Here is a 24,691-nt window from a genome sequence, read left to right as displayed (position 1 = left end):
GGCGTGACGCTGAGGCAGGTTCCCAGTCGGGCCGTGTGGAGAGAGACGTAGGCTGCTCGGCGCGTGTCTCCGCCATGGCCTACCCGGGCTTCGGAGCGGTGAGTATCCAACGGGGCCTGGGCGGGCTCGACAAGGCTCGCGGAGGCGCTGCCGCCTGGGGTCGGGGCCCTGCCCGGGCGCACGGGACAGACACCCGGACGTGGGCTGGGCCTTCCGAGCCCACCGGCCGCTCCGAGCCCCCGTGGGAGGCAGTGACGCTCGAGCCGTGACGTGCGGGCAGGATGGGCGGGCCCGGCTGAGGGGCAGGTCTCCTTACCGGGTCGCGGTCCCCGCTCGCAGGCTCGGGCCCCTTGCGACGCTCCTGGCCGTGGGAGGGAGGCGCTGGCGCGAAACACGGCTCTTTCGGCACGAGCCCGTCCCCCAGCGGAGCCCGTTTCGCTGAGCAGCAGCCGAGCCCTGGGGTAGTGGCGGTCTTGGCGTCGCGGTCCCCCGGCTGCGGTCCCCGGGGTCGTAGGACACATTTGGCCCTTCCGTGTGTCGCAGGCGCCCCCGCAGACCGCTCGGGCACGAAGCGTCTTGCTGGTGGACCTGGTCGGAAGAATCATGGCGCCCGCACCGTCCTTACGCGACGCCGCCGGAAGCGGGGCTGGCGGGGCGCGCTGGGTGTGAAAGGCCCTGCTTAAATAGGACGCCGCTTGTGCGTTCGGAGCGTGGTCGATCTTTTCCCCATAGTATGCGCCGTCCAGTTCGGAGGTCGTTCCCACTGCTGCTGTTGACCGCAGTGCCTCGCCTGCTGAGCCCGCACCCTACTGTCCTCGCCCCCCAGCGGCCGGCCAGGTGCAGTGTCTTCCCCCTTCCTGGTGGGACAGCCCCTACCCCTAGCTCTGGTGCAGGAGCCAGCCACACTGGTCCCTGAGTTTTGGTTCCACAACCCCTGGGGTGTGATGATTAGAACCCACATTGGATGAGTGGTACTAGGATGTGATGCATGAGCATTGCAGTAGTGATGACTTAATTTTGGCTCTGACATCCCTACCTCACAGCAGAGGGTTTGCAGAATTAAACCTGAATAGGCAGTGGAGCAGCTATGCTTGCGCCTCCTTGCTACCTTTGTGTGTGCACCATGTACGATATGTTCAGTAGCAGGTACCACAGTAAGTTTCCTTTCACCTCATAACAACACACTTTCCCGCAACACAATTTCTCGTTCTCTGTAAAATACTCTGTTGTTGTATTTATAAGCGTGGCACAACAGAAGGAAAATAAACTCAGTGCCTTGACTTGCTAAAATGTTCTCAGCCAATCAAATTAAAGCAAAATCAATACAAAGCTTTGTCAGGATCCACAGCTCAGGTATTTACCAATGTTGAAGACCAGGTTTTCTGTGAATATTTCCATGACTGTCACTGAAATTGTCCTTTAGTAAATCCCTAGCTATAAAACAAGGCTCAGGTGAATTTAGGAGGTAAGCTGTTTTCTTTCAGATTTACTTAATCAAGAGTAGCTACTGGGGTCCCAGTGTAAGTTCGCTGTAAGGTGTGGCTGCTCCATGCACTGGTTATTAAGCATCGCTCAGGGCTGCAGCAGGGAGAGATGTCTTTCTCCGTTCTGGAGCTGCTGTGACTGAGAGAGAGGGATCCCTGCCCAGCATTCCCTTGGCTAACTCCTAAGCCCTCTGTATCTCAAAGTGCTTATCTGGCCCCAGCTTATAGCTTGTATCCCCTCCTGCATCCGAAATGAGCGCATTTGTACCTCTTACTGCATTTTTGCATTCAACACTGAGCCCTTGCCTAAACCTTGTGCTCCCTCTTTGATCCCAAGCCCCTCATCCCTGGATCCACTCCAGAACCCTCCCACCCTTCTGCACCCCAATCCCTTGCCTCAAGTCACAGCCCTCTCCCACACCCAAAGCCCTGATATAGAGCCCTCACACCAATGCATTAGCTCTGCTATTGCCACACACTCTCACCACCCCCGGTCATTGTTGCACATAACAAAAGTTGTTTTGCACATGCACATAAAAATTAGAGGAAATTAGGCTATTTTTGTGCTGGAACTTTTTATTGACGCATCAATTGTAGAGTTAGTTTCATTCCTTTCTCAGAGGGCTGTGGTTCACCTTCCAATTCTGTCTCCCACCCACTCTTACTCTGGCATTTGTGTCTGATATGCTGCTGAATTATCTTGGAAGATCCCATGTTTCTGTTGATGAGCAAAAAACCAGCTGGCATGTCCATTATATTTTTCCTGTCTCAGGGCTTGTCTGTGCTTACCGGAAGATCTACCAGTTTAGGTAAAGACATACAAAATCGATCTCTCTGGGGTTGGCAGTGGACCCCTGGTACTCCTCCCCCCACCCAGGAGTAAGTGGGGGTCAACTGGAGAAATACTCCCATTGACCTCCCTCAGTGAGCACAGACTTTACAGTCGACTGTAGATATGTTGATTCTAGCTATGCAATTGCCATAGCTAGAATTGCATATCTGCAGTCAACTGTAAGGTCTAGTGTAGTCTAAGCCTTAGAACAAAAAATTCCCTTAAAGTTTGATGGTAGTCCTTATGGTAGTAATAGAAATAAGTGCTTACTAGAGGATGAGGTCCTCTTTTATATGTAAATATAGATATTGTTTATCAAATCAAGCCCCACCCATTTCAACATCTTAATGCAGTTTTTATACTCAGCCTGTCAAAAGTGCTGAAACTGTGTGACTGATTTAAATTACTTAACTGTTTAGCACACGAGTGTAGGGTATGATATTTAATGGAACCTGCAGGGCCCATTCAATAGTTAGAATTTTTTGTACAAACTGGAATTAGGTTAGGACAGCCTACCTACTAAGTTTTGCAAATAAGTGTTCAATTTCTCTGTTTTTAAATGGGGTATAAAAGAGAATCACTTACAACTGCCATTTCTCTTTGGAAAATGTTCCATGTAAACTTCTTTTGTAGCACAATTTATCCCTTTTCATTCACATAATAAAGTATTGGTTTTGGCTATTTTAAAAATTCTGAATCAGAAAGTATTATGTGATCATAGTATACATGTAACCTTTTTTTAAAACAGATAATATGCCTGTTTGTATGACAGATGAATTTGAAGTGGTATCGTTATTTGAATTAGGATGTGCAATGGGCATTGTATTACAAGTACGTCTTGAATGAGTTGACTTTGTGTTTGTATGTTGAGCTGGTGAAGACCCTGAAATATTTCTCTTTTTCACGAAAGTATGGAGGTTACAGTGGTCAGATACCTGGAATGCAAATGACAATGGGACAGCCAATGCCAGGAGCTGTAGCAAATATGCCTCATGGAGCATACTCTGGATATTCTGCGTATTCTGGTACTTATTCTGCCGCTGCTGACCCGATGTGGCCTTACTTTGCTGCTATTGCTGGACAGGTATGACAATATATACAATGTAATTAAATCAGCCCTGTGAGTTGACTTAGCAAAGTCATTTTTTTTCCTTGAAAGAAGACTACTCAGCTTTCTATGTATTGTTATTAAAGCTCTCATAGGAAGAATTGTCTCACAAGGTAAATAAAAAATGGATTGGGCTTAACAAAAGTGGTAACCATAGGTAACCTGGCATTTTAGTTTGTCCCCTCTTTTAGTGACTAGCAGCATAAAGCTTAATGTCATCGATGAGCTGTGAACAAGCTTTCATCCTTAATTAATATTTTTCTTAATTTGGGCAAATGTTGGAGTCTTTTAATGCTTCAAATATAGACATCTTCTAAAATTCTAGTGATTGCCCAAAGGAAGAACCAATTACTGTGTCTCCTCCCCGACCCTTCCTCTCCAAGACAATAAGAGCTTGTAAACTTCTGCAGAATTGATAGTTGTTGTTCTTACTAATCAGATAGGTTTTATAAGTATTCCGTATGCATGTGTGTCTCTTCAGGCCACTTTTATGTTAGAGGTTGCACCTCCCTTATCCAGCATGCTCAGTACCTGAAAGGTCCCAAATGGGAATTTGCCAGATGAGGGGAGGTCCAGGGATTCTACAGCCAGACAGCCCTGTACTCTGAAGCTTCTGCAGCTCCAGCCTCCCTCCCCTGGGGCGTCGGCTCCTGGCCCCTTGCTGCCATGGAGCATGTGGGGGATCTGGATCCCAATCCCCCGGCAGACTCCAAGCCCCGCACTGCTGTTGGACTCCTCCATCCGACCTGCTACTCTCTTGTCTGGCAACATCTGTGGTGCTACCAGACTACGAATGTTGAGGATGAGAGAGTACTAGATTTTAGAGGTGCAACCTGTATTGTGCCACTCAGTGCCATAGCTTGAAATGCAGATAGTAAAGGGAATACTAAAATCCTGCTAAAGAGATATCTGAGACCAAGATTCTCTAACTTTAGTGTTTTCATCTAGAAGAAGGTAAAAAAGAAAAGAGTGCAAGAACATGGGGCCTGAAAGTAGAATCTTGAAGGTCTTGGATCTCTAAAATGAATGCTGCCTAAGATGTATTGAAGTGTTTCTTTTAATTTGTGGTCTTAAATCTGACATTTAAGCTTCTCAGTCACCTATTGCTATCTAGACTATAGTCTCTTATTAATGCAGGATTGCATAGTTTGTTTCAGTAAGATGGTGATGGAGGGTGGACAAATACAAATCTGGTCATTTTTTTTTTTAAACTAGCCTACTTTGCCAGCATATTGCAGCCTGGCTTTGAAGAGCTTTATAGTATAAAACACCGAAGATAATGTGTGTATATATGTTCCACTCTGCATTATTTTTGTGATGGGAATGGCGGCCACATGTTCCGCTCTGGATTATTTTTGTGATGGGAATGGCGGCCACAGCACAACCTATGATCAAAGGATGTAAGGAGTAAGAACCAGGAAGTTTCTACAGAGTGATCTTGGGGGAGGGGTGGGGTGGGAAATGGCTTGGGGGTAGGTGGGGAGAGAAAATACAAGGATTCATAGAGGGCATGTGCATAGCCCCACAGGTTACTGTTCTCTAGATGGTTTGGAATTTGTGCTGCCAACATGTAGATTCCTAAGAGCGTGGATCTGCAGAGGCAATGTGTTTGAAGATCTCCTGTTCCAGGTGAGTAATCTTCTCTTCTAGATTGCAGGAGCTGCTTTTCTTTTCTTCTGGCATGGATCACACAGTCATTACAGATTGAGGCTGTGTAGCTCAATTTGTCTATTTGACTTCTGCTTTAAAATGTAATTTGTTGCCTTGACACTGCTTGCCTAACCATCTTTTATCCTTTATTTCTTTTTTGGTGCAGAATGTCACTTTTTTTCTTTTTTTGTGATGAGTCTGATCCTGCCTTTGTCCCTACTAACCTGTGAAGTAGGAGCACATGGATATACTGTAAAATAGATGCAGCATTTAGAGCAACACATACATTTTTTAATACATTCCTGTGTAAAAGGTCCAAATTATGTTAAAACTGCTGTACAAATATATGTGATCCCTGAGCAGTATTTGATCATCATTAGTTCTCTCCCCTCTCAAAACATGCTTAAGACATTTTCTAGGAGAATAAAACTTGTCCAAAAGATATTGTGAAAGGCCATAGCACGGCTTCATATAATTAAATTGCTTCAGCTAGCACACTTACAGTTTCCTTTGGAAAAAACTGTCTCATTGATTACAGGCTTGAAGGACCTATTTTTTTTACCTCAGAATTGCAAACCTGTTTGACTGTTTGGGCATGCGTAAATTGATGCTGCTAGGACCAGTAAACTATTATGTCTATATGTAAAACATTAAACACTACCTAAGAACAGGCGTAGCTCCCAGTGCTGAGAGTCTATTTACGCTGACACTTTACAAAACTGTGACTTGTTTTTGTTCTTTTTATAAGAGTCTTCCTTGTATTCCTAACTCTTACACTTTTATGTTGACTCAAGGCAGACTATATGGGCATTGAAATACAATTATAATGTGCAAAAACATTTAAAATTGTTTGGCAGGTTCAGCAAAATTAAGCCTTGAATGTGCTGGATACATACGGGAAAATGTTTTGCATATAAAACTAGGAAGTATTAGCCTTAGTGAACTGAAGTGATTGTTTCTGGCCAGTATGATTTTCAAAATTTTATGACTACGGTACAGGTTGCACCTTCCTGATCCAGCATGGTCAGGACCCGACAGCTCCCAAACAAGAGAATTGATTGGACTGGGGAGGCCCAGGGATTCTGCTCGCATGTCTGTTGCAGCCTCGGCTTCCTTCCCTGGGACTCTGGTCCTGGGTGCCCTGAGGCTGCAGGCCCAAGGGAACTGGGGTAGGTGGGAGTGGAGAGGCCCTACCATACCATGGATGTTACTGGACTAGACAGTACCAGATTTCAGAGGTGCAGCCAGTAGAACATCAGAGTTACAAACTGACCAGTCAACCACACACCGCATATGGAACTGGGAATACAGTCAGGCTGCATCAGAGACAACACACTTTACCCCTACGACAAATAAAGTATTGTGTTAAAGTGTTAAGTTTGGGTGGGGGAGGGAAAACATCCTTTCTCCTCTGCGTAGTAAAGTTTCAAAAGCTGTATTAAACCAGTGTTCAGTTGTAAACATGAACCACCATAACATTTTGTTCAGAGTTACAAACAACCTCCATTCATAATGTTGTGACTCAATTGTAGTAGAATTCCTCCTCACACCTAGTTTTTATTCATAGATTGGAAGAGGAAAATAAGTTTGGCTAATTGCTTCTTCAGTTCCCAGTTGGTTTCTTAAATCTGAAAGAACTAGTCATTGAACTGAACTAGTTGAAGAAAATACTCTTTGGAGACTGCTGGTATCAAAAGTTGATTTAGCACTTGAACAAAGTCTGGTTCTGGGTGTTGAGTGCCTTTCATCAGTTCAATGGTGTGACTCTTGTAGAACTTCATAATATTATTTAGACCTTAATTTAAGTTCTCAATTTTAAATATTTAAAAAAAAAAACCTGAATGTAAAATCTGAATTAAAAAAAAGAAATTGTTTTCCTTTGAAACCACTTGGGTGTTGCCCAGAAAGTCGTGTTCTACTCGGCTTTCCTGGGATTATTAGCAGATTTATTTAGGCATAGGGATATATACCCACACAGGTCCTGATGCAAGACCAGGGCCTAAGTGCATATTTATGATTTAATAATAGACATTATAGAGGGATGATAGTTGTGCCATTCTCCTGTGAAAGCAGGATTTTACCCATGATATGTTCTTGGCAGAAGCACTAATGACATGAATTTGGTTTCTGTCAGTTTCAAGGCACACTAATGACATGAATTAGGATTCTGTCAATTTCAAGGCATGAGACAAGGGGCTGAGACATGATCTGAGGCAGAGGCCCAAAAATGTGGGAGAGAACGTGATAAGGCATAAGCAGATTAGGGAGAAGCCCTTGCATTTGACTCGTCAGGGATTAGTAGTGGTGAAGGGGAAAAAAGTTAGAACAGCTTTTCTCTGCTCCAGTCGTCTGCCCTGAAAGGGCACAAGTGAAATAGAAACAATAGAAAGAAAGCAGTAAAGTAGCACTTTAAAGACTAACAAAAAAATTTATTGGGTGAGCTTTCGTGGGACAGACCCACTTGTTCAGACCATATGTCTTTAAAGTGCTACTTTGCTGCTTTTTTTGGTTTGATAGTATATAGACTAGCACGGCTTTCTCTCTGTTACAATAGAAAGAAAGGGACTGAATGTTGTTGTCCTCTGTTTTGGCCTTTATGCAGTATCACTGTCAGGTAACCTAGAAGGAAAAATACATGTAGCAGACCTACAGAGTGAGGGAGAAAAGCTCATTGTTTAATTTTAGAGTGGATACTCTCTTTTTTTTTTTTTTTTCCCCAGCTCCCAGTCCTAGCTTATGCTTTTAAGTGGATTGGCTGGTGAGGAAAAACTTAGAATTTAACACTCTCCTTCTTTCTCAAAGTTGTAGATTTCCCTTTATCCTGATACCCTAATGTGAAATTGACTTAGGAAAGGAAATCTTTGTCTGGAGTTCAAATTGTTTGAAATTTCTAGTGTAAAAGATTTCGTTCTACTTTTCAGGAATGAGTGTATTCCATAAACAGGCATTATTGGAATCTGGTTAAACTACGTATAAGCCACCTGTTTACCTCCTGCTATCATGCTTTATTATGAAGTCAAGAGTAACTCCTACTCACATTTGCAGGAGCCATTCCACTTCCTCTTGTTTTCACATCCTAATTTTCTCAGAAACATTTAATCTCAAGTGTCTCCTGGTTAGCATCATCTTAAAAGTAGAGTGTCAAGTTTCATGACTAATGAATGATCGGGTTCTGAGCTATAGAAGTCAACGGATTTATCATGTTCCTATTTTTTGGTGTGTGTCTGATAACTCAGAAATAGCTTAGTTCATTCACTGTTGTCTACTAAGGGATAGTCAGAACAAAGGGAGAGTGAAAACCTGTGTTGTCTTTGCTTTCAAAATCAATTCTATTTCAAATTTGTCTACAGGAATTTTTGATGTGTAAGTAAAATTAGATTACAGTTAACAAAGAGGTCTTCTGTTGTCCATGCTTTTCCATATCTCTTTCAAGTGCTGTATGCTTTGTGAGATGACACACCTTGAAACATATATTTGTCTCTTCCTTGCATGCATGTATATTTGCATAACAAAAGCCCTTATAAGATGTGTGAGTAAGGGGCAAAGTTGCCAATTTCTGTGAGGTCTTTATGGAATCTTAATTGAGCACTTGTTGACTCTTAGAGAGTTTCTTTTGGTTTGTTGTTTTTTAATTCTCTAGTATAATTTTATAGTAAATTTAGTTTTTTGTAGGGGGAATACACATTCACTCCTGAAGTACGAGGCACATAACCACAATCTGTCATCTACCATGTAGCAAGACCAGTGGGGTGATGGAAGCGCTGGCCTTGACTCTCAAAGAACTGAGCAGGTAGACGTTCACAGAAACATGGGGATTGAATTGCCTTTTTTGGGGGGGAGGGCCAAAGGGGAAAATTATATTTCTGACTTTTATTGTACTCTTAATATGACCACTAAATGAGATTCAGAAATATAATATTCACCTCAGTAAAATTTAAGCTATTGAGTTCGCTTCCCTTCATCTCTCTTTTTTTTGTGTGAGCTTACCCACTGAAAAATGTCCTATATTCTTTTGAGCAGAAAGGCTCCATACTGTGGAGATTCTTGTAGCTTAACAGTCGATCACTTTAGAGCTTTTGAATGTTGCTCCTCAGTCAGGCTGATGGGGATTGACAAAGAGCATGTGATTATGTGTAGTGTCTGCCCAGTGTTACTAGTCCCGCTGTAGCACAGTGATGGGTGAAATTTAATCCTCCATGGAGAGCTGCAAACAGATCACCTCTTTCCCTACTCCCTTCAAGATGAGAATGTTACCTCTGCTCCTGCATGAAGCCCAGTGATATGAGCAGGAACAAGATCAGTCTTGCCAGGATGGGATAATTGTTTTGCTTTGCTTTTGGGAGATTTCTCCAAATGTGCTATCCTTGTGACTTTGCCATCAAGGCAGTATAAATAATGGCAGGAAAAGGACAAGAAAAATGGGTCTTACAATGTTGTCTTTCAGATTTCTCTTATGTCTTTTCATGGGACAAGCTCACCGAAAATTGGTTGCTTCTATTTTACAATTCATGTTTAATAATTTTGTTTTATAAAACAAAAGTTTAGCATTTTAGTGTAAGATACAGTAACAGTTAAAAAAGAAAAGAAAAAAAGGCGTGTCTGTCAGATGTCCTTATTTAGTTGTTTGTTGACCAGTCATAATTTAAAATTGTCATGACTGTTCCGAAAACTTAGTGTATGCATAGCTAAGTATACTGAAAAGTGCTGTTTGTCTTGTCACATGTCATTTTGTCTGATACAAGAACTGTTCAGTGTGTGAGCCATTTATACTTACTTACTAGCCACAAAATACTGCATGTTGCCACAAGTTTTTAGCCCAAGAAAGAGTGTAGGTCAGGCTGATATACCTATCTGCAAAGCTCTCAATGAAGTATAGGGAATCTTCTTCAATGTCCATTGTCATGTGTCATCAACCCTCCCACCAATGAAGATGATTTTCCTGTAACATTCACTTGCTTCTTGATCTTAGTTTTTGGAATTTTCTTTCCAGAGGATCCAATGTGTAAGTTTTGAGAGCCTGTACTGCCTTTTGTCTTGAGTGTTCTGAGCGCAAATATGCGCACCACTAAATGGGATATTTCTTTCACCTTCCTTTTATGTTGCTCTTACCTACATCTTTGTGCTTCATTTAATCAGTGCTAGCAGTGAAATACGTAGGATTTGGGGGTTATTTTAATATCCTTTTTGAAGTGCTCTGTGGAGATGCCTTAGAGTAAGGGTTGGCAACCTTTCTGAGGCGGAGTGCCGGAATTTGACCTTTAGACCTCTATGGTCCACATGCCAGTGATGTTTTTTAAAGTCACTAATAGTCCTACTTAAAACAAATTTACTTATTAATGAAGATTCAGAGCTTTACTGTTCAGGTGGTGGTGGGTAGCATTAGCTGGTTTTGTTAATCCACACATGGCTGTGAGCAAGCTCCCAGCTGACTGGGGGAGGGGAGGCAGGGCTGAGTTTCCACTTTGCATACTGATGAAAATTGGTTCTTGTGCCACTGTTGGCACCTGTACTGTGGGTTGCTGACCTCTGTTTTGAGAATAGGATGCTAGGAACATAGCAGAGAAGACAAGAGTGAACAGATGAAGTGATATTTGGCTGACTGGAAAAAAGCACCTCTGGTACAGTCACATGTTGTGTATGTTAAACAGCTAATCACTGGATGGCATTACATCTTATTTTTTCCAACCTGAAGGATTCTAGAGGCCTGTATATCACATACTGATTTTGGAATCACTTGACCCATTCCTGAATTGCAGCTATTTCTGCCTTCAGTGTGGATCATGGCAGCTCTTTCTCTTTTCAGTTTGAAGAGTTTGTATTCTTCTAAAAAGAGAAAAACATCTGTTATCTGTTTAGAACTGCATAGCAACACAGTACAATACCTTACCACAGTAAGTGAGGATTGTGTATTCAACTGAACTACAGAAGGATTCAGGCAGCTAGAATGTAACTACCGAATTGGAATTTAGCCAGGGCACTGGGAATAACATCTCAGCTCGTAATAGCAGTGTGGGTTCTTTGACCACAGAATGGTCAGAATGTCATTTTTATTGTGTGCATCAACCAAAGGAAAAGCAACAGAATTATAGGGCACCCCTGAAATATGAGATGTGATTGGCAAAAGGAAAGCATCTTTTTAATTATTTGTTTCAGAATGGGGGCTCCGACATGCTAAAAAGCTCTCATTAAAATCATTAACAAAATAGAAATAAGTGTAGAAAACATCCAATTATTTGATAGAACTGTCTAGCTTTGTAGGAGAATTTTGTACTGATTATCAGAAGGTGTCACTATAACTTCACTAATACCCAGGGTTCATTTTAAAAAGGTATTTTTTGCTAAGATAGGAGACTTCCATTTAATTGTTGTGAACAAGGAATTCTGTTTAGTGCTGCAGATTCTTGATTTACATGAGACACCTTTCTATGGTATTTTTAATTTTTCAATTATTAAATATCTTTAGAAACCTATAATGAACTAATCCATTTGTCTTCAGTTAGATTATTCACTGACACTTTATTTCTGCATGGATTTGTATTGATAACATCCATGACCACAGTCCTGTGTACTCTGTTCTACAGGATGGTGAAGTGGATGCAGGGGAACTACAGAGATGCTTAACCCAGTCTGGAATCAGTGGAACTTATTCTCGTAAGACTTTGAATGTTGCTGCTGTACTTTTTTAAATCTGTGGGTGATATTTTGGAATTCCTGTTTTCCAAGGAAAGTTCCCCCTCTCTCATTTTCTTTCATTTCCTTTATTATTACAGATTTCCACTTTGTGCCTGCATGTGTCCCTTCTGTACACCTTAAGTAAATGGCATAGCCCTGCTAATGTCAATCCTCAAGATAAGTGTTTGTGCTACTTGAGTTGCACAGTGCTTCCACACTGCATTTTAGGCTTTCTCTCTCCTTCCCTCTTAACACAACAGTATACAAAAACAGTTTGCAACTACAATGCCTGGGCTCCTGTGTGTACTTATCCTGTCCCCCAAGAGTGGACCACGCTTTGTAACTCCGTTGAGATAGCATATGATTAGAGACCAGTTAGGGTCCTGCAGTGCAATTCATTCCAAAACTCTTATTTGGAAGGCAAAATAATGTTTAGTTTTTAAGGACTTATTAAAACCCATGGACTCAAAATAAGCAGTATTTGCTTTATAGGTTATTCTTCTAATACCAACTCGTACTGTTCCTAAAGTAGTATTAGCCTAATAGTAGAGCAAGCTTTCCTACACTGGCATGCCAAATGTGCCTTCACTTTGAGACAAATTGAGATGGTAACTTACTTTCTATGCCTGTTTTAATCTGTGCTCTCCTTTCTGATACTGAATTTAATTCTTTCCATTAAGAACAGGAGTTGGGTCACCAGTGCCTGGCTCAGTGGATGATAAAAAGCAATTCAATGTCCTGCATTTTATCCACATCTAACCCTTGTCTTAAATAAGTAGTAATGTAGAAGCAAACATGTCCATGCCCTTTTAGCCATCCCTTACTGGATTTTATTTCTCCTGGTGAGTGTTCAAAATTTCTTGCAAAAGTAAATTAACTCATGTTAATTATTGTCACTGGAAACTACGCAAATTACTAGAAATTACACAAGTAAAATTAATCTATTTTTGAATCAATCGTTGATTATATTTTTCAGCATTCAGTTTGGAAACCTGTAGAATTATGATCGCCCTGATGGATGTATCCTTGGGAAAATCTAGAATATAGTGTAATTTTAATGTCAGTTTAAATCAGTTAATCCTGAGCTGAAACTAAGATTTCAGAACATTTTAACCTAATTTGTTTTAGAACAGTATCTGTGGGCTCTGTTCATTTTTAATGTTGCACAGAAATTGATTGTGTTACTGTAGTCAGGGTGGTTAGAAGTCATACTGCCTAAGTAATGTGGAAAGTCCTTTTAAGTTACTTAGTTTAATGTATTAAGTTATTTGTATTAACAAAACTACCTCAGAGGGATAATACAGGAAAAATGGGATTTAATGAATTCAAAGAACTCTGGGCAGCTCTTTATGCTTGGAAGCAGAATTTCATGATGATTGATCAAGATCGAAGTGGAACTGTGGAACGTCATGAATTGAGTCAAGTCATTGCAGCTATGGGTAAGAGAGTATTTGAAAAACGTCTGCATATATTTGAGTATATTGTGCCCCTGGAGGAATCATGGGTAGCCCAATATGTTCTGGGTGCACAACATTTTAGCAGAATTTACAGATGCACACACAGAAGCTGTGATGACCTTAGGCCGTCTTACAGGGCAGATGTACTCAAACCTGTGTGCTTCCCCTTTGATGGCAGGTCATCAAAGTAGAGTGACTGAAAGTTGCTTAAGTTATATGAATCCTTGTAACTGCTATTGGCTGGCACTAGTGAACCAGGAACCAGTGCCAGACGCTGCACTGGCATAAAAAGGCTTTCTGTTAAACTGCATTTCTGGACCCCTGGTGTATAGCCCTCCTGTTCCATTTCCCTTTAGGGAAGCAGGGGATGCTAATGTTTCTGTGGATCAAAGTGCTTGTGTTTTGGTGCAATAGTTAGTCTGTGCATGGGATATTACAGGCACAATCTACCCTTAAGTCTGTGGGCTGCAACTGTTAGAAGCTGCCTCTTAAGTCAGGGGTAGGGAACCCCTCGACTGTGGTGTGGATTCAGATTGTGGCTTTTCTGGCTCCAGGCCATGGTGGGGTGAGGGGTGGGGAGCCCTGAGTCTTGTGAACTGGATAAGCCGAACTGGGGCAGGATCCGTCCCATAGGCTCTGCCTGCCAGGGGCAGGAAGTAATGGCGCTGTTGCTGCCACCTGAGGTGCTACCCCTACTGCTCCTGTTCCCCCTTCCCCGGTTGGTGGAACTCACAGCTCCCCCGGAGAGGCTTTTCTCCCTGCTTGTCCCAGGCCCTGCCCCGACCCCAAATTCCAGCCAGTCAGAACAATGGGAGGGCAGTGCATGGGAGAGGTGAGGAGAAGAGCCTTTCTACAGGGCATTTTTCAACTGCCATTCCTCCAGCCGGAGGAGGGGGCAGCAGTGGCAGCACGTGGAGGTGAGCAGCCCCCCCATCGCCCAGACTGCTCTTGTCCCTCTCCCGCTCAGACCCTCTCCCCATGCCCACCCTGTGTCTGTACACTCTCTCCCAGACCCCCACCCTCGGCCCACTCCTCACTCCCACGGCTGCCATCAGCCCACTACTGCACCCTCCCTCCCACCTAGACTCCGCACTTGCTCCTTGTCAGCCCCCTTCTGCTCACAGAATCCTGAACACCTCCCCCCCCCCTCCCAGAGCCCCCAGAAGAGTTAATCTGGCCTGGGGGAAGCCTTGAACCTCATTCCTCCCCTTCCCCGCCCTCCTGCCTGTGGTGCTGGAGCATGAGGGGAGTGAGGTATCTCAGTTGCCAAATAACTGAGGGTTTTTTGTTTTGTTTTTGCTTTTCACTTTTGTGTTGCCCCAGCCCAAAAAGGTTCCCCACCTCTGCTCTAAATTAATAGATAGAAGGTGGAAGTTAGTAGATTCTTAGTTACTCTCAAGTCATGTTATGTATATATTGACCTCACTGGTGGGTGGTATGACTTCAGCTCTGGTAGACACAGCCATGCAAGCATCGTCATAGAGATCAGTGTAGATGTGGGGGCGTGGTCTTCAGCAGTGCTATTAGGTACCTCACCCACGCTGAAGTTTGGTACAGGTGCATTGCTGAAGACCATGCCTCTGCATCTACACTGCTACACATGGCAGTACTTGTGTCCTGCAATGTTGTATCATGCTGCTGTTTTTCTTAGTGCTAGCACGGGTCTGGTATAGCTCTTCACTGTATAGATGTAGATGCAGCTAATCCTGAATGACAGGAGGAAGGGGAAAAATAAATGCAAAGGGAGGCTCAGTTTGCTGGAGACTTAGGGTAGGTCTATACAGCAAAGTTATTTCAAAATAACTATCCTAGCATCTACATGAGGCAACCACTATTTCAAAATAATTTTGAATAATGGGTGACTTATTTCAAAATTGGTAAGCCTCATTTCACAAGGAATAGTGCCTATTTTGAAATAAGCCATAGCACATCTAATGACTCTATTTTGAAATAGGCTCTTTGTGTTTAGAGGATATATTTCAAAATAGCTAAGTGCTCTTTCAAAATGCAGTTGTGTGCAGTAGCATTATTTCGAATAGAATATTTCAGAATAGCTTATTTCGGGGTAAGACTGCTGTGTAGACATACCCTTAGGCTGTGGCCACACTTGGCCAAAACTTCAAAATGGCTATGTAAAATGGCCATTTCGAAGATTACTAATGAGGCGCTGAATTGAATATTCAGAGCCTCATTAGCATTAGGACGCTTCCAGCCGCGGCACTTTGAAAGCGCTGCTTTTGAAAGCGCACGACTTGGCGCAGCTACACGGGGGTCCTTTTCGAAAGGACCCTGCTCCTTTTGAAATCCCCTTATTCCCCTCTGCTGAGCATTAAAGCACAGAAACTGCTTTTTCTACAGAGGAGAATCATGCTGTCTGTCTGCTGCACTGTACAAATGAGAGAAAATCCTGAGTTCAGTGAAGCCACTGTAGTAGTAGTAAACTCAGAATATGTTCCAAAAAATGCAGTTGGTAGGTGCACGGTATGCTAAAGCATACTTCTACTGCTGGGCCTTTTCCACCAGCAACCCTCTGGCTACTTGTGTTTAAGACCATGCAGAAAAGTTTAGAGTGACCTGATTACTTAAAATGGTGTCTCTATTTAGTATGTTTAGTGTTCCTTATACTTCCTGAAGTTGCCCTTTCAGATGGGGGATACAATGTCAAATGGAATCATTCTGATGTCAGGAAGTTATAAACCTTTTCATTGCTGTGTATGAATGTTGCATCACTCTGCCATATAAACCGCATTAACTGCAATGCAGGATGTATTGTAACTTATTTTAGTACTCAGACTTTCCAGAGATGATCCAGAAACCTGTTGCAGAGTTGACGTAAAAGGCTGTAACTTTTACTAATCTTGGTCTTTCAGGTTACAGATTAAGCCCTCAAACACTGACTGCTATTGTGAAACGTTACAGCAAGAATGGCAGAATCTTTTTTGATGACTATGTGGCTTGCTGTGTGAAATTAAGGGCATTGACAGGTATGGGGGTTTCATAGTTTTGAAATAGAAGTGCAGTTCACTATTTATGTTCTAAATTTTCCTCAGCTAAAAATTGTAATTGCCCATCAAAGATTCTACTTCAGGTTGTTCTTAAACTTCTTACAGTTCTAGGGTTGCATTTTTTAAAATTTTCTTTTCTATATAACTGTCTTCAGTATTTTGAGTTATAGTTCAGTATTCATGACACCTAGATAGTAAGTTTTTTCTACTGTAATTTTAGGTAGAATATTGAAGGAGGCAATAATACATGAAATGTTTTTCAAAAGTGACAGATTTGCCTCAAAAAAAAAAAAAAAACCCAAGAGAAATATTTGACAAAGTAATACTTTCAGTCAGAATTATATTTAGTGTTTACGTTGAATTTTTAAAGCTCCAATTTATTTATTTATTCATTTATTTATATTTAAGATTTCTTCAGGAGACGAGACAGCATGCAACAGGGATATGTGAATTTTCTATATGATGATGTAAGTATCTGGATAAAATACTTGTATTTTTCAGAACTTTATGAAAACATTTTTGCTACAAATGATTGACTAGTGCTGCATGTTTACATTTGACTTTAAAACCTTATCTTCCCTTATGCTTACTTATCATAAATGTTTCTTATATAATAAATTCTTTGGTTGCATTCATGTTAACTTTCCTGTACCTCCACCTCCAAACTGACTGACATATCTCACCTGTAATGGTCACTCCCTAATCTAAGGCCCTAATCCTTTGAATATTTAAGCACGGGATGAACTCAGTTGGACTAAATTTTTATAGAACTGAGGACTTAGTATGTTCTGCTTTGTTTCTTCACAGCCATTAACTTCATTGGGCTATCAACCAGTAGGAAGTATGCGCAGGATCAGACTCTTAGGATATGTCTAAACTAGAGAGATTTGTTGACAAAATGCACACAGCATCCAAATTCTTAAAGGTGTTCTGTCGACTTACTGTCGACAGAATGCAGCACTTTCTTGTCAACAGGTGTACCCCGCATGCCATGAGGAAAAACACCTCGACAAAAAAGCTGGTCGAGATGTTCAGGGTCAGGGGAGGGCAGGGTTCTGTCAATAGAAAGGGCTTCTGAGACACCAGACAACCCTCTCTGCTATGTTTCTGGTTGTATGTTTTGCCTGTAGATCAGCCGGTCGTCTGGCTGCTCTCTTGTAAACAGAGCAGATTGCTCTTTTGAGCTGTCCTGCAGTCTGGCTACCATCTGTCGAGAAATTTTGTTGGAAGATATCTTCCGACAAAAGCTTCTGCCACCAAATCCCTCTAGTCTAGACATAGACTTAGATTATAATAATCATTTGTTACCTGTGACACAGACTTAGCCTCATAAATATACATGACGTTATACAGTGCTGTATGAATTATTAATAGTTCGTATTTAGCAATTTGAAAGTCTTCAGCGCTGATGAATAAAAGAAATCTCTGCTCTTTTTTTTTATTCCTTTCCTGATTCTGTGAATACTTCTAAGCATTTGTTCATCCACTAGACAAGTCCCAACTTATGTTTCCACATTTTATGCTGGGCATTTTTTGTTCTCCATTCCCCGCATTTCTCTACACCCCCCGCCACCCGAAAAAAGAAATCTGGCACAACCGGGTTGGACAGTTCCTGATAATTTGTAGTATTCCAGTTGTTAGTTCATTTCTAAGGCTGTGTCTAGATTGCTGAGAACTGTCAGCCAAAAATATGCAAATTGCGCAACACATTTACGTATCATTTGCCAACAGTTCTGTTGGCAGAGGGTTTTCTGACACTTGGGCCATCCACATGGGGCCAAATGTTGGGAAAACCCCTCTGTCAAGACATCCCTTCTTCCTCACGGAATGAGGTATATAGGGATGTTGACAGAATGCTCCTGACTGGCAGATCTCTTACGAGAGAAGAGACAGAAGCCTGCAGTTTTGACATAGCCCAAATATGGTGTTGTGCTGAGTGTTAACTACTTTGATTTTATTTCTTTCTAGTTTTTGCATTGCATCATGGCAATCTGAGTGGTAGGCTGCTGAAGGATACAGAGTCCAACCTGTGAAGAGAAGAAATTAATTGAGCCTGCTGTGATTTTAAAACTGTAGCAGAGTTGCCCCATCTTTCTGCCTTTTAAGACATCCACTTGGAATAAATGTTTTGATTTTAGTGCACAGTTGGGAGCAATAAAGAATTTTTTCATTTTTAGTTATTTTTTAGAAGCATACTGTTTATATATATATATGCATAATTACAGAACGGTATCCTCCTGTTATGCACATGAGCTTAATGAAAACTAAACAGAATTTTTTGCTTGTAAAGGTTGCAAGCACAGGCCATTTTCTATATGTATTCAGACTGCATAAATTAGCAAAGTGTCAGATATCCTGATGCTTAATCTAATATAGGTATTTTATGTAATGATCAAAGTAGTGGTACATTGTTTCAGATGGCATATTCTGAGGCATTTCAGTTGCTTGGAGGCATGAGGCCATTTTTCCTTTAGAAACACAACTTGAAACAAGTTTTTAGGTAAAACCCTCTAGGCTTGTGACCGTAGATTTTCTGAGGCAGACTATTACAGCTTGTACCTCTAAGGAGTTCATTTTCCTTTCGATTTGAAAGCTTTCAAGCCTTCACTTAATCTATAAAAATTGACTCCCAGCAGACCCTCAAGTTTGTGAAACTGTTCCATTTTGCGATTTTAAAAAAAGACAAAATTCCTTCTAGAAAATAAGCCAGTTAACAGAAGTGTTTTATTTCAGGGATTGCTCAAACTAGAATATTTCAGCAATGCTTCTAACAGGAATGTAATGAGTGGGTTACAACTATAATCAAGTCTGCATCTTGTCAAACTCCTCTTGGTTTTGTTCAATTCCAATTTTTATAACCCATAGCCATTACAGATTCTGAATCCTTCAACAAACCTAGCAGGAGTTAAATTTGAAGTTATATTCATGTCATGCTTGAAGTGAAGTCTTACTGTGATGACTTGAGATTGCTCTATGGTTAGGAATTTGTGGAAATTCTTTTCTCATGCCAAACAAGACACTTTCAGTCTTGTTCTGTTGTGTGCATTTGTATGTGTACCTTTTGCCAATGAGCCGTGTCATATGTTTTCTGTGCTGCTTACACTGATGATTATAGTGTCACAAGTAGACTATCAAACATCACTGGGGAATGATTTTGTTGAATATTTTTGATACTAAAATGTATTCAACCTTTTGAATCCCTATTAAATATATTTGTATTTTAGTTACTAATGACAGTAAATTTGCAGATCTGCAACAAACTAAGTATTTGCGTATCCTGCTGTTCCTGACTGAAATAAGTAAACAGGTTTTTGCCCTATTTTTGCCAATAGGTTGTCATGTTGTAAAGTAACTGAATATACTCATTTGTGAACAAGTACTTTTATTTGTAAACAGTGAACAGTTTTCCAAGTCAGCTTTTGAGATGTTTTTTAAAGAAATGAGCATTCAAATAGCTTGCCATACATTGTTGTACAAAAACCTGTTTTGTTATATGAAGTGCTACAGTTGGTAAATGATGCATTTCATCCAGGTTTTAAAAGTCTGCCAAATATTTTTTTAAATAACCAGGCTTTTCAATTCCATGTTTAAGTGGCATCTTAGTACAGATATGGGAGACAAATCAATCCTAGGGGAAGTCTTACTTTAATCCATCTCACTTCTATTCCAAAGAGCATAGGCACACTTTGTTCATTAATAAGGAGAAAAAAAAAAAGTGGTGGGGGGGAAGCCAAGTAGCAATTGCTTCCTCTTGAATAATACAATTCTATCTACTACTCATAGGACTTCTCTGTACTACCACCTTCTTTCAAAAGAAGGATGGTAATTAGGGTGTTGGGAGTTTACTAATAAAATGCTGCTGTGCATAGGCAGCACTTAATTAAGCAAATTCCCCCCATCCCCCCACCCGGCGGCAAGTCCGAAGTTTTAAACTTCGAAGTGCCAGCACTCCTCTTTGAGGAGTAAGGGGACCTTGACGTTGCCCTGGCACTTCGAAGTACTGGCGGGTTGTGCTGTGGCTAGACACGTGCCGGTACTTCAAAGTTTAAAACTTTGGAGTTGCCACGGGGGGGGGAATTTTTGCTTAATGAAGTGCTGGCTATGCACGGCAGCACTTTATTGGTAAACTCCCAACACCCTGATTACCATCCTTCCTTCGAAGGAAGGTGGTAGTGTAGACACAACCATACACAGTTCATACAACGTCTCCATAGTGCCTTCATGTGATGACAGGGTCCAGAATGCTCCTCTTACTAGTAGAAGTAAAATTTAATGCTATGATCACTTGTATGATTCCACGGTGGATTTTAATTCTGCATGTTATCTTATCCTTATTAAACTAAAGTGTAAAATGGTCACATACTATTTTTGTCCCGTCTTCCTTTTTCTAAGCATCTTTTCAAGCAAATATGCATGGTTGATTAGTAGATTCCCGGTGGCTAAATGCAACACCCACACTCTCACACAATTTAAAGAAGATGTTAGTCTGTAATGCAACTTGGGTGGATAAAAACAGTGTGGTCATGGGCAAGGGCCATCCTAAACGATGTTATTCTAGGACTTCAGGAAACTCCCCATTTAAAGTTTTTCCATATTTCTTGAAAGTCCCGACATATGGGACGTCTGCATTTCATGTCTATTTGTATCTCAGTAGAGAAATCTGACTCCGACATCTTCCACCTAGAATCAGAAAGCCATGCTGGGTCCTGTCCTAGTTGTGCGGTCACAAAGATTCAGTATGGATTAATAGGCTAAATTCTGCCTTCAGTTACAGCTGCACAATTGTTTTTTAACCCAGTGTGGGGTTTGCTTGGATGTAAATAAGAATTTTAGTTCTGCCAGTCAAATTCAGTTAATTGTACTGCTGCATGAGAAATGATACATGGCCCAAAGCTGTTCTTTTTGCAGTACAGCCCCAGCTCTATGCTTGAGAGGTCGCAGGCAGCTCTTATAGAAATTCTGGGTGTGATTGGAACCTTCCGGGTTTCATGCAACATAAGGTAAACTCTACACGACTGGAGCAGATCTGCAGTTCTTTTTTGTAACGGGTATATAAGAGAAATCAACTTTAGCTTTACTTTTCTAGCAGCCAGAAAGAGGGGGACAGCCCATGCACACAGCAGCTAGCAAATTCACTAGCTTTGCTCAGCCTAGCATGCTAAAAATGGCAGGTAGCAGCGGTGGTAGGCTAGTTGCCTGCGTAGATACTGGGGGTCCACCCCAGTATCTCCTTCTGGCTGTGCCCACTGCCCAATCTTCAGATGGGTGGGTAATGAGGTGGGGAAGTGGGAGGCAAGAGAGATTGGGCTGTTGCCCACCAACCAGCTTTGGAGGGGGTGAGATGGGATGGACGCTGTGGTCTTTGTGACTTCGTTCACTGACTGCCCCACTTGCCTAGAGCATTCTGTATTCTGGTTGTCCAACAACACAGTCTAGACAGGATCACTTCACATCTTGTTAGAGCTCAAGGCAGCACTGCCACTGAGATGTTCTCGGCCAGAAATGCGCTAGATGGAGAAGTCACCTCTGACCTGCCTTCAAATTCTGCCTCCATATGAAAGGAGAGATTTGATAACTGTTGGATAACTCATCCCTGCTGGAAGTGACTGGTACCACAGGCTCGCACAAATATTTATTCTGAAGCGAAATTATTTGCCTTTGCTTGCAAGGTGGGCTGTGTCTTTAAAAAAAATAGGAAACATCTCCAAGGGGTAGCTGTGGTTGTCTGCTTCAGCAAAAGCAACGAGGAGTGTGGTGGCACTTTAGAGAGCAACAAATCTATTAGGGAGTTAGGACATAAGCTTTTGTGCAGTACACCTCACTTCCTCAACTGTTCAATAAAAACAGGGCCACAGAGATGGGAGTATGACTTCAGTGCTAATAAAATCAGACAATGTGGATCAGAGGCTGTGTCTATACTACAAGATGAAATCGATTTTAGGTCAGTTAGGCTGATTTTTCCAAGTGCCTGTCCTCACTGTAAATTAGCTCGAGTTATGGAACACTGAACTCGACATTAAGATTGAAATCCTAAAATTGTAGTAACCTGACGGGTGTAGTGTTGGAATTTAAAATGCCAAATGAAGGGTAGTGAGGATGTGATATGTCTTTAAATCAAATTCATTAGTCTCCACAGCTGTCCTGTATGTGCTCCACAATTCTCCTCACTGGCCTCTTACATCTCCAGTGCTCGCAGGTGCAGAGGAATTAGGCAACTGGAAGACCATTACAATTCGGCACCTGGAAGTCTGTGGCTGTACGGTCATGAGGCTGAAAAAATCTCTTTTTCTTTGCTAGGAGTGCAGCTGTGGGGTCTGTGGTTTTGTGTGTACCCCTACCAGCTGCCTGTGTTTTATTTCTGTGCTGCCCGGTGCCAGCTGCTGGTGCCCCGTACCATGTGTCAGCTCGGCTGTGGGTGGGGGTCATGCTTGTAAGGTAGGATGAAAGACTTCTTTTCAGCTGTTTACATGTTGGCCTGAACCCCACATCCCCCCACTTCCCTCCACCTGGAGGCATCACACAGTCTGGAACACTTCTGTGCCAAGCTGCATCATGGGGCTTGACCCTGAACCAATAAAAGGACATGCTGCACAAGGTGCCAGGCAGCTTGCGCACCGTGAGGGTCACAATTTTCAGGGGCTGGCTGTACCCCGGAATCTTTTAGACGACCGTGGGAAGTCTCCCTCGGAGGTTGCGATTTTTGGGGCTGGCTTTAGCCAGGGGTCTTTTAGTCTCCCTAAGCCATATATGGTTCAATGAAGGCAATGTAGTAACTCTACAATAGATACAGTTGTCTAAGTAAGGCTTGCAGCAGGGAATATTCTTGTCTTAAGGGTCTTCTTTTGCAGATCCGAACCTGGCTGTAGTCTGGGATCTTTTAGCCACCCCAAGCCCTAACTGAATAATTCATTCTAATTTCAGCGTAGCACCCGTGTCTACTTAAACGTACTTAACGTGGCAGGAGAAAGAGGGGAATGAAATATGGGAAGATGTCATCATATACCCACAGACTTGTGGGGCCAGAATGCAACGGGGAACAGGGAACTGTGGGATAGGTTCCCACAATACACTGCTGCAGCACTGGAATTAAGCTACTTGTGTGTGGCAGCAGTAAGTCGATTTCGTGGGGCACATGTGGGAAGGTGTAGATGCTCAAAATCAAATGGATAAAGCTCAATATTAATAAAATTGATTTTCTCTCGTAGTGTAGCTGCAGCCAGAGATGAAATTGAAGGAGAACCTGAATGGGAAATTACCCACTGTAATGTGAATACAACTCCAGGGGCCTGTCTACACTACATCCTTCAAAGGGGGCACATAAACGAGCCCGAGTGGAGAATAGCAATGAGGTTCTGCATTGCATATGTAGCATCTCATTAGCTTACTTCTCGCCATGCAAATGTTGAAGTTACAAACTTCAAAGTGCCCATGCAACTTCAAAGTGCTCTTACTCCGAAAACAGTCTTTTCTGAGGCTGTAGCTACACTTCATACCTTACAGATGCTGTAAGGTTTCCCATGTACCACACTTTGCTGGCAAAATAAAACCACAATAAGCAGCACTAGATTTGTCAGTGGGCAGTTTTCATCAGTTTAAACATTGTTGGTCCAAGGGTGTCTTTTCATACTTCTGACGGACAAAATTTTAGAGATGGGGGGGCAAGTCTTAGATGGAACTAGCCCTTCCCAGTGATTTGTGAAGTCAGCGGTTCTTTCGTGCAGCAGCACTGACTTTTTCTTTGTGGGTTTTTTACTTAATACACCACCATGGTAAAGCTAACAACCTTTCAAACCTTATGCGGCAATCCAATGGGTCTGTGTGGGATATAGTTATGGCTGTCTGTCTGCAGGGAGTCTACTCTGCATACACACACAGATGAGATGCTCTGCACATTTAATGTTCAGCTGGCATGACCTGTACAACCTATCCAAAGTAGCTTCAGTGTCTGAACCAAAAGCTAGATCCTTTCACTTCTTTAAGGGATTATAACCACCAGGCTCACAATAAGGTAGGTTAGAAGGAGAGGGGGAACAATGTTTGTGGTCTAAAACCCTAGAATCATGGAGTTGGAAGATACCTCAGGCAGTCATTGAGTCCAAACCCCTGGCCAAAGCAGGACCAAGCCCAAATAAATCATCGGAGTCAGGGCTTTGTCAAGACACAACTTAAAACCTCTAGGAGAATCCACCATCTCGCCAGGTAATGCATTCCAGTGCTGCACTACCCTCCTGGGGAAATGGTTTTTCTTGGAATACAACCTAGAATTCTCCCACTGCAACTTGAGACCATTTCTCCTCCTCTCATCTGTCACCACTCTCTCCATTCTATTTGTAATGCCCCTTCAGTAGTTGAAGGCTGCTGTCAAATCCTTCCCTCACTCTCCTCTTCCGCAGACTAAATAGGCCTAAATCCCTCATCTGCTCCTTAGGTCATGTGCTCCAACCCCCTAATAATTTTTGTTGCCTTCCATTGAACTGGCTCCA

At 42.1% G+C, this 24,691-nt stretch overlaps 1 protein-coding gene across 1 annotated transcript; it reads left to right on the top strand.

Moving 5' to 3' along the window:
• Window positions 1–18,367, top strand: GCA (grancalcin). The gene is made up of 8 exons (XM_075000692.1): window positions 1–98; window positions 3,227–3,400; window positions 11,656–11,725; window positions 12,723–12,766; window positions 13,038–13,185; window positions 16,074–16,187; window positions 16,617–16,675; window positions 18,177–18,367. Exons 1-8 carry the CDS (start codon window positions 75–77, stop codon window positions 18,201–18,203), a joined length of 660 nt encoding a protein of 219 aa, XP_074856793.1. The 5' UTR covers window positions 1–74; the 3' UTR covers window positions 18,204–18,367.
• Window positions 18,368–24,691: the final 6,324 nt, after the last annotated feature.

Source organism: Carettochelys insculpta, chromosome 8, assembly GCF_033958435.1.
Source record: "Carettochelys insculpta isolate YL-2023 chromosome 8, ASM3395843v1, whole genome shotgun sequence".
NCBI classification, from domain to species: Eukaryota; Metazoa; Chordata; order Testudines; family Carettochelyidae; genus Carettochelys; species Carettochelys insculpta.
This window is presented reverse-complemented; position numbering and strand designations above follow the sequence as displayed.

Excerpts from the sequence above, each read along its gene's own strand:
- GCA (XM_075000692.1), top strand. The coding sequence starts at position 75 with ATGGCCTACCCGGGCTTCGGAGCG. Across the intron at positions 13,186-16,073 it reads TCAAGTCATTGCAGCTATGG|GTTACAGATTAAGCCCTCAA; the intron begins GTAAGAGAGTAT and ends TTGGTCTTTCAG. Across the intron at positions 16,188-16,616 it reads GAAATTAAGGGCATTGACAG|ATTTCTTCAGGAGACGAGAC; the intron begins GTATGGGGGTTT and ends TTTATATTTAAG.